Source organism: Phoenix dactylifera, chromosome 1 (genome assembly GCF_009389715.1).
Source record: "Phoenix dactylifera cultivar Barhee BC4 chromosome 1, palm_55x_up_171113_PBpolish2nd_filt_p, whole genome shotgun sequence".
NCBI classification, from domain to species: Eukaryota; Viridiplantae; Streptophyta; class Magnoliopsida; order Arecales; family Arecaceae; genus Phoenix; species Phoenix dactylifera.
This window is the reverse complement of record NC_052392.1, coordinates 1,801,254-1,811,963: the sequence shown is the minus strand read 5'-3', so window position 1 is coordinate 1,811,963 and position 10,710 is coordinate 1,801,254. Positions and strand designations below refer to the sequence as shown.

The 10,710-nt window shown below is 39.9% G+C and overlaps 1 protein-coding gene across 1 annotated transcript; it reads left to right on the top strand.

The window, feature by feature from the left end:
• The first annotated feature begins 33 nt into the window (after positions 1 to 33).
• On the top strand, positions 34 to 429 carry LOC120104203 (calcium-dependent protein kinase 8-like). The gene has a single exon (XM_039114876.1). It carries the CDS (start codon positions 34 to 36, stop codon positions 427 to 429), a length of 396 nt encoding a protein of 131 aa, XP_038970804.1.
• The last annotated feature ends 10,281 nt before the right edge of the window (positions 430 to 10,710 follow it).

Below are 10,710 nucleotides of genomic sequence, written 5' to 3'. Positions count from 1 at the left end.
ATGTTGGCCAGGGTCCCACCCTTTTAGGGTGACATGGTGGTTGAGATCCCTGCGGAATACGAGATCGGACCAGAGATCGGACGGGGAGGTTCGGCATCATGTATTGATGCATCGCGACGGAGACCAGCAAGGCGTTTGCCATCAAGTCCATCGAGAAGGCCCTCCTCTCTGACATTGTTGACTGCGAGTGCGTCAAGCGGAAGGCCAAGAGTGCCCCGCTTGCCGCACGCCACCCAGGTGCACGCGGTGTACGAGGACGAGGCGTGGCTCCACGCGGTGGAGCTGTGCCCGGGGCTAGACCTCTTCGACCGGATTAGCCGCCGGGTGGCACACCGGGGCATCAAGCCGGACAACGTGCTTTATGATGAGCGGGGGCACCTGAAGCTTGTGGACTTGGGGTCGGCGGAGTGCTTCGAGGACGGGTGGTGAGTTGCCTAGAGTACTCTGGGACTTGTTGTTTTCTAATCTTATTGGATGTATCCATATTAGTACCGTATGAATCATCCGTTTTAGCCAAAAAAAAAAAAAAAAAAAAACTGCGACCCATGTCTTTTCGCCATCACATCGCCACCGAAGCCCATGTCAGAGGAGCATGGTGGGAAATCGGCGACGTCTTCTCGATGTCGGCCTTGTACAGCAAAGTAATTTTATTTCTCTGTTTCATCATATTCGATACACCTCAAGAGTTATATATACTCATGTATATACTCCATACAAAAAAATATAATATAGGCTGATATAAGATCAACTAATAAAAAAATAATACTCGCTGATAGAAGTTGTTATGTGATTCCAAAAATTAATCTAACAAGATCATGCTAATAAAGAAAAACAATATTGATCGATACAGGATCATGGTAACAAAAAAAAAATAATATGGCATGGGGTGATACAGGTCATTACGTGATCCCTAAAATTATTCTAACATCTCTCCTCAAACTCAAGATGGTACTATAAGTGCCAACTTGAGTTTGAAAACTAGAACACAAATATATGTAGAAACCGATGTACTAGATCAAGAGCTAAGTTGCAACTTACAAGCTGATGTAGCAGATTAGGAGTTGACATAACAACTCAGAAGTCGATATGACAAACTAATGTGTCTGACTGACATGACAGATTGATGTATTTGATTGACGTAACAGACTGACATGTTTGTTGATGTGGCTGCTTGATTTATCTGATATGTGGTAACAAGAAGACACATAGAAGATGACAGTTGTAGTAAAGACAGAGCTCAAAGAGAAGGCAACTAAAGGTCGATGATCCTCGTAGACGGAGGCACCATTGAAGAGGAGCAATTAACTTCGATCTGAAGGGTGAAAGAGCCAAAGACAGCAAATAAAATCGGAGATGGAGAGAATGGGGCCGAGCGATGGTGAGGAGAGACGACCGAAGATCTGAAACTGAAATAGAGGATATGCAGATCTACTAATGAGATCAATATTGATTCATTAAAAAAAAAAACCTACGGAGAAATAGAGAATCTGCGGATCCACCAAAAAATAGAAAATTTTAGGATGTTGATTCATCCGAAAATAGAGATTGATAGATCGGCAATGAGGGTCTTCAAAGGTTCTAGACATGGTGATGACAACCATAACAAAGGTGGAAAAGATGATGGCAACAGGTTACATGATCGGTGGCTCTAATACCATTTTAAAATATTTGCAGAAGAAGTAAAAACTAAGAGACAAAGAGAGGAGGAAAAGTAATTTTATTTCTCTATTCCATCATATTCGATACATCTCAGGAGTTATATATATTCGTGTATAGACTCCATACAAGAAAAATAAAATAGGTTGATATATATATAGATCAGCTAATAAAAAAAAATACTCGCTGATATAAGTCGTTATGTGATCCCAAAAATTACTCTAACAAGATCATGCTAATAAAGAAAAAAAATATTGACCAATACAGGATCATGCTAACAAAGAAAAATAATATGAGATGTTATGTGATCCCTAAAATTATTCTAATATCGGTAATGATTGCGGGTATGGTCGATGTCTATGGCAGCGGTGTTACTACTTACCTACCAGACGACTGGCAAGGCATTGTCGTCAAACAAAGGCTATTACTTTGGGCATGTTAGATGTTGTCCTAAATTGCTACATCAATTATCTTTTTCAGAGGTGATGGGTCCTTAAGCCGCTCCATGCAGTGGACCCCACCAAAAGGAATGATTCTGTCGTGCCGCCAGCGGCGACATTGGTTATGATGGTGGGGGCGGTGGCGGAGAAGAAGAGGAGAAGAAGGGAGGAAGAGGAAGAGAAGGCAAATTGCAATCAGCTGGCACGAGAGCACAAGAATACTTCTCCTATAGAGATTATGGATAAGGCTTTTAGAAATTTGGAAAGGATTTGGCATCGCCTTCAAGTTTTGTTTTTTTAAAAAAGAAATTATAGGACGCATGCCAATTCGACTTTTCTTTGATATAAAAAGTTTCAAATGGTTCTTTCAAAATTTCCAAAAGATAGGAGATTGTTCGATGCCTAAATTAAATATGGCTCTCAAAAAAATAGGAGATCAAAGAGCGGAAGCAGTGTAAGAGGCAAAATAGAATTACTTGGAGAGACCCTGAGAATACAATATATTGATGAGAGCTGGAGCCCATGTTCGGACACATATATTGGCCACAACAACTCTCATATTTCTGTGCTTTTTGAATCAGTCATGTAGCAAGTTTTGAGTGGTCAATCCACTATATGCTGAGCCCTCATTGATCAGTTTATCATATAAAGCCGGCTCTGATGTATAATAGGTAGAAATCTCTAACCAACTTACTGATATATACAATTAATGTTATGCCACGAAGAAAGTGCTAAAAATCTTTGATCTCCTGTTTTGTGACAACATCGAACAAGAGAATGAAGATGCCAAATTACGCTCACAAAGCCAAATATCATACCAGAAGCATATTTTTGTTCCTCCCTCTATGATGAATCAATAGGTTATTAAGAAAATGTTCGTCCGATTCCTGTCTACTTAAAAATATGCTAGACAGATCGTTGTTAGAACCGACAAACAAAGTTTAAATTTAATTTACTCTTATCTGTTCTACCCGAAGAATAATGGTTATAAGAGGTCGATCCACAGGGAGGCGATTGGAGTTGCATAAAAATTAGAACGTTCACTCGGATTCAAAGTCGATTTTTGAATAACAAAAGAAAAAACATTACTTTGAGGATGTTAAATAATTTTCTAATTGAAACTAACTAAAAGAAAGGTACTCAGATTCGAAAAATATTTATTTAATTAATCAAAGAAGAGTTTTGGCATAAATTAAAATGGATCAAAAACAAGAAGATTGAAGCGAACACAAATTGCATGAAGGAAGATTTAATTGTATTGCATAACAGAAATTAAAATTGCAGAATGAATATAACTTTCTACCCAAATAAACTCTCAAAAATTAAAACTCAAAACAAAACCTAAAATAAAGCTAAAAAATAAGAACAACATGCTCTCAAACTCAACATATAACTTCTCAATTAAAACTTTCAATTAAAGTACAACTAAAAAAATACATTGTTCTCATGAACTCAAACTAAAGAAAAACATTGCTCTCCTAAATTAAAAAAAACTAAACTCAAACAAAGCTAATAAAATATTCCTTTCTTTTCGACCCGAGACAGAGCATGGCTCTGTTTCTTTTTCTTTCTCTCTTCTCTCCCCTGTTACTTCTTGAACCAGCCGGCCACCACCCCGCCGAGAGCTCTCCCCTCTCTTCCACCAAGCTCTCCCCTATTTATAGATCACCACAGTATGGAGAGGAGGAGAAACGGGCGCGGGATCTCGGGAGGTGGACCGGATGAAGAGCGCCGCGGGTGTGGGATCTTTTCTTCTCCCTTGTTTCCGCACGGGATGGAGTTGCTGTGGATCTTTGAAATGGGCGGCCGGAATCGGTGCTGGGAGGAGCGGATCACGGCTTGGATTCGGGTGATGGCCGCTGAGAATGCGTTGGGTTGAGCGGACGAAGCCGGGAGGATCGTGCGCTGCTGCATCACGGAGGAGGGCCGCTGATCACAGGGCTTCACGATCGGCTGGGTCGCGGATGGAATCCGAAATGCTTCATGGCTGGCCGCAGCGGGATCAACGGGAGATTGATGTGCTGACGGAAGAAAATGAGATGGGAGGCTGAGACGGGCGCGATGCTGGGATTCGGATCGCGGAAGGAAGGAGAGGGGTTTTGGAATGGAGCTGGGAATGCGGACGGAGGCGTGATCGCGTGATCGCGTGATCTGGATTGCTGGGATGGATCGCGTTGATGCTGGAGGAGGAGGCGCGGGCTAAGGCGGAGGAGCTGCAGACGCGGAGGAAGGGGGATCTTGAATCCGGAAGGTGGAGACGGCTGCGAGGCGCTGGGATCACGGGCGTTGTGATGCGGACGAAGCAGGGACTCGGCGGGTGCTAGGATTTTCATTGCCCTCCTGAGATGGGAGCTGGAAGACACCAAGTTCCGTCCAATTAGTCATATAGATAAAAAAATAGTATGATATGAAATTTGGCTTGTAGACGGATGGACTTAGTTCGTCACGGGTCATCTGTTCTGACTGAAGGCCAATTGCAAGTCTTTCAAGTCATGGGTCACCCAGCACCTCATAGTTATGATATGGCCAAATTAGATTTGCCCAAAATTCTTTCCCAAAAGCACAGAAAAATTGGACCCGATTCGGATCCGAACCCGACTCGGACCCGAGTCGGGTCTGGGAAGGGATTCTTCTGAAGTCAAATTTGTACTCAATGTGCATTTTATCTCTAATTTATGATAATCTGTGTCAAACCCAAATATAATATTAATCTAGTGAATTTATTATTATCGGTTAGCAATAACACTAATTTTAGTGACATGTAGGTCGCACTTTTGTGCTCTCATCAGAAAACATTAACACTTCTCAAACCCCTAGCCAAAAGAAAAATCTTCTCAATCATTTTTCGAAAAAAAAGGAACTATAGTCTCATTGATGAAGGAAGGACACAGACTGATGATGCGAATGTAAAGAAATGACAACTTCTTCTAAAGTCCAACCTCATTAATAAACAATTTGATGCAGGAGCAGGAGCCCGAGTCATCCTAGATGTGCGTCGTATTTGGATTGTCGCTTGGGTGTGCCCGAAACATAATGGGTCCAGTATTTTCAGCACATAGTTACATTGGGTCCTTTATTTAGGTTTGTAATTTGCTGATTTGTGTTTGATGATTGAGTCCATGTAATTGAGTATCAAGTGGCAATTAGATGGCGTAAAGATCAAAGCATGATGTAGAGACTTTGACTTGGTTGAAGTTGAGTTCTCCTAGGAGTCCTAGATTCTATCTATTGTCAAGAGATTAGGAGGCGTCAATAGTCCATGAAGAGAAGGACTTTTCCACGTCAAGGAAGTAAATTAATCTCCTCAACTGTGCAGGGAATATGCTGAGGAGTCCTTCTTAGAGAAGGATTTCCAATGATGCGTAGGAAAGAATTGCGTGAAGAATTTTGAAGAGAAGCCTTGGCGCATGAAGACTCCTTCCGCTAGGAGACCTTATGTTTGCTGATTTTTAGGATCCTTTGATGTGGCGCTATCCTTGAGGAATCCCATGTTGAAGGAGGACTCCTCAACGTCAATCCAAAAGGGTTTAATGCATGAAGTGCCAACGCATGGAATTACTTTGCGTGAAGGAGTTCCAACGCCTCAAATAAGTTTCAACGCCATCACATGGAGTTTACCCAACGGTGGAGAATTTTTGCTGATTCATTCATCACGTGAAGATATGAATTCCTTGCCACCATGGAGTGCTTTGAAGACCTTTTGATTTGCTTCAATAGGCGTGTGGAGTTTCTTTTGACTTGGTCCACTCCTACTTTGGTTACGAGTCTTATGTATTCATCTTGACTTAGTCAAATCCTACTTTGGTTAGGAGTCCTAATAAGTCCTTAGTATTTGAGTTTAGTCATAAGTCTAATATGAATTTTTGTCACGTTTTGAAGTCCCTAATTTGTGCCAATGCCACATCTATTTAAAGGGTGGACGTTGAAGAATAAAGCAGAAAACTATTTGGCTTTTACTTGCCCTTGAGATCTAGAGGCGTATGGCTTCTTCTTCCTCCTTTGGTAAGACTCCAAAGGCTCCTTCTTTCTCGGTGAGATGTTGGAAAAACCCTTTGGTTAGGATAAAGGTGAGACTTTTCTATTCATCCCATAGTTATCATATACTACCCAAACTGCAGCACCTTCCATTGATCATTCTTCCATCCGCCCACCTTCTTCACACGATAGCCCTAAATCCTTTGATGCTCTATTCATCACAAAGTTCTTTAGGTTTTAGATCTAAACAGCAGGTTTAAACTCTTCCTCCCACGTCCTAAACCAAATTAGCTTTGGGTCTAACCAATTTCAGCCGCCACCTCTAATTAAAGCCCAAACCATTCAATCGGCCACCACTCATTGAACCCAATTTGATTCAACTGGCAACCCTCCTCCTTTCCCCTCTCTTCCATCCACGTAGAACCCTAGCTGCAATTGCCAAAGAAAAAAGAGAAGAAAAATAAAAAGAAAACAGAGTTATCAACCGCCATCATCCTAAATTTTAGTAACCATTTCACCCCCATCTGCCTCACAATTCTTTCCACTCCTTCCATAATAATGATTTGTTAGGTGATGCCCGGTTGGTAAGGAGTAAGAAAGAACAATAAGCAAGCTAATGAATGTTGCACGGTCACTCATTTGCTCTCGAGATACAACCATTTAGGCATTCAGGAATTTTAGCAGCAGTACAAAAATCGTGTATATTTTTTTTCAGAAAAAGCATGACCGTCGCTTCTCTCCCCGCCGTCGCGCCGGTGTCCCCACTGCAGACCCAACGATACTCATGGCCTCCATCGGGACTGGCCCTCCCTCCGTCGGATCGTTGCTGAAAAAGGCCAATGTCGAGAAGATGATGACCGAGAAGACCTTCGGCACTGCCGACTTCCCACTGCGCTCCTCCGACTTTGGGTCACCATGGTGGGCTTTGGTGGCGATGTGGCGGCGGAGAGATTTGGGTTGCTGTGCCGCTATGTTTTGAGAGATTAGGGATGGATAGAAAATGAGTGGGACTTTCGCTGGGTGGGGCGGTTACGACGGTTTCATGAATTTTTTTTTATTCTTTTAACCATTGTTATCTATAATTAATTTTTCAAATAGTAGCAATTTAACTTGGCTGACATGGCCAACTTTTATTGGGCTAGTCCATGGCTGATGTGGTAGACTAAGTCTACCTGATAATTTCTCCAAGCTCAGTGCCACTCTTTGCATGTTGGCAGAGAAGAGAGTTGATCTCCCGCAATTATTTTCTTGAATGGAAAATAGGAAGGAAAGAAAAAAAGGAACAACTAGAATTTTCAACTGTGCAGCCGCCGCATCGGAGAATACTATGCATCTTGGATAGCCATCAAGATGGATGGCCATCAAACAATGTACATCTTGTATGATCCAATATATGCTCTGAACTATTTTATTTGATAGCCATCTATCTTATGGCTGTATAGCACTTTATTGTGTCGCCTGTCCGTCGTAGGAGATCCGTGCTCAAAGAGAAAACAAGAATCCATTTTATTTCCCACCATGAGATTAGTTTATTAAGCAACTTTTTGGGAGTATCATTTTCCACATCTACCACATGGTAGGGACCTTTAGGTACCAACTCCCCCACGAGCCTAGGATTTCTCCTCCCGGTAATAGTAAGATAATAAAGTTAGCACAATTTGGAAAACTAACAAAAACTGAAAAGTTATCTCTTGATTTTTCTTATCTAGATCAGTTTAGGAATACGAGTACAATTGAAACCGATACTCCGCTATGCCATTTATCAGCATATGATAGGCAGGTCATCATGCACCAAAAAAAAAAAAAACATACGTATGATTGTAGACAACTAACCCATTGTTTGATATTAATATCATCGTAATTAAATGGTTTCGAATGAAGCTTTGTCTCATGTGCTCTAACAACCCACTAATGATAATGCATGAGAGCCAACAATAAGGATAAAGCCGAGGTAGATGAGCTTGTCTTTATATATTTTATGGAATACATTAGGTGGTATTAAATTCCTATGGAATACCAAAAATATTACTTGTGAATACCTTGAAACATTGCCAGACATGGTGATCTTAAATTATCAAAAAAATACTAGAATAAGGATCACTGGTGATCTATAATTATCTCGGTAATCTCATTTGTGTCACCAAACGCCACTTTAATAAGTATTTTTCTTGGGTTCATAAAAATAGAGGAAAGATGAGAAACAAAAATTTACCAATCTGAGTTAGTCGTACCCAAGATCAACAAACATGAGATAAATCTAGAATATTGGCTCCATGGATCATTTCAGCTAGTCCATTTTATTCTGTAGTTTTTCCTTTTGTTTTTGTTCCAATTTCATTTCTATTTTTAAGAGCAAGTTCTAATTGTAACCGGAAGATAGTTTGTTTAATTGGCAAATTGAGACTGATGGACTCCAATAACAAGCTCGTTCCATCCTTAGAAGTACATCCTCAAACCAATTTATTCTTTTTGTTTCTTAACAAGTTAACATGCAAAGTATAGATGCATAAAAAATTCAACAACTAAAATCTGATATGGTGATCTGGAGATGAGGAGGACACTAATCAATCTGCTGCGGTGGAAGATGAAGTGCCAATCTGCATATAAAAAGAAAAGCAAAGACGATTGTTGGAGCTGATCCGATTGGAGGACCTTCGATGCTTAAGTTAGCAAGACTTTAGGAGATAATAGAAAAGAGAAAACAGAAGACTAGCAGAATAATTTGAGATGAATACCTCATATCTCGAGCATCTCTTTTAAAGATGGAGAATCCTTGTCCTACTAGGGTAGGACTCTTCAGAGTCCTAAAACAAGTGAAAAGTTATCTCTCGATTTTCTTATCTAGATCGGTTTGGGAATACGAGTAGAATCGAAATTGATCCTTTGCTATGCTATTTATCGGCATATGATAGCTAGGTCATCATGCACCCACAAAAAAAAACAAAACACACGTATGATTATAGACAACTAACCCATTGTTTGATATTAATATCATCATCATTAAATGATTTCGAATGAAGCTTTGTCTCATGTGCTCTAACGACACACTATTGATAATGCACAAAAGCCAACAACAAGGATAAAGCTGAGGTAGGTGAGCTCTGTCTTTATATATTTTATGGAATACATTAGGTGGCCTTGGATTCCTATGGAATACCAAAAATATTACTTGTGAATACCCTGAAACATAGCTAGACATGGTGATCTTAAATTATCAAAAAAATACTGGAATAAAGATCACCGGTGATCTATGATTACCTCGGTGATCCCATTTGTGTCACCAAACGCCACTTTAATAAATGTTTTTCTACGGTTCACAAAAACGGAGCAAAGATGAGAAACAAAAATTTACCAATCTGAGTTATTCATAACCAAGATCAACAAACATGAGATCAAACTAGCATATTGGCTCCATGGATTATTTCAGCTAGTTCATTTTATTCTATAGTTTTTCGTTTTTGTTTTTGTTCCAATTTCATTTCCGTTTCTAAGAGCAAGTTCTAATGGTTTTTTGTAACCGGAAGATAGTTTATTTAATTAACAAACTGAGACCGATGGACTCTAACAACAAGCTCATTCCATCCTTAGAAGTACATCCTCAAACCAATTTATTCTTTTTGTTTCTTAACGAGTTAACATGCAAAGTATAGATGCAAAAAAATTCAAGAGCTAAAATCTGATATGGTGATCTAGAGATGACAAGGACACTTATCAATATGCTGCGGTGGAAGATGAAGCACCGATCTACATATAAAGAGAAAAGCAAAGGAGATTGTTGGAGCTGATCCAGTTGGAGGGCCTCCGATGCTTAAGTTAGCAGGACTTTAGAAGATAGTAGAAAAAAGAAAACAGGAGAGTAGTGCACAATAATTTGAGATGAATACGTAATATCTTGAACATCTCTTTTATAGATGGAGAATCCATGCCCTACTAGGGTAGGATTATTCAGAGTCCTAAAACAAGTAAAAAGTTATCTCTCGGTTTTCTAATCTAGATCAGTTTAGGAATACAAGTACAATTGAAATCGATCCTTTGCTATGTTATTTATCAGCATATGATAGGCAGGTCATCATGCACCCAAAGCAAAAAGAAAAAACAAAACAAAACATACGTATGATTGTAGACAACTAACCCATTGTTCATTTGTTTGATACTAAAATTATTGTAATTAAATGGTTTTGAACGAAGCTGTGTCTCATGTGCTCTAATGACCCACTAATGGTAATGCAGGAGAGCCAACGGCAAGGATAAAGTTGAGGTAGATGAGCTGAGTCTTTATATACTCAATTAATAACAACTCAAATCTAGGACAAAATGAATTTTATCTCCATTCCTAAGAAAAAATCGTTGCTGTTTTTGGCCATCCGTCAAATCATCTACGCTCAACTTTCCATCCAACTGCCAAACCACCTTTATTCAATTGATAATATGTACACATATATCCAGCATGGCCAAAGGACGTGACCCGACACAGGAACATGGGGGGCATCCAAGAATCTCACATATATAAACATGTATCAAATTATTAATTGAGTATATAATTGAGTATAGGTGGTGTGACAGATGGCTTTTGTCCGCCTATCAAGCCACGTACACCCAATTCATTAATAATAGCGCGTGTGTATAAAAGTATGCATAA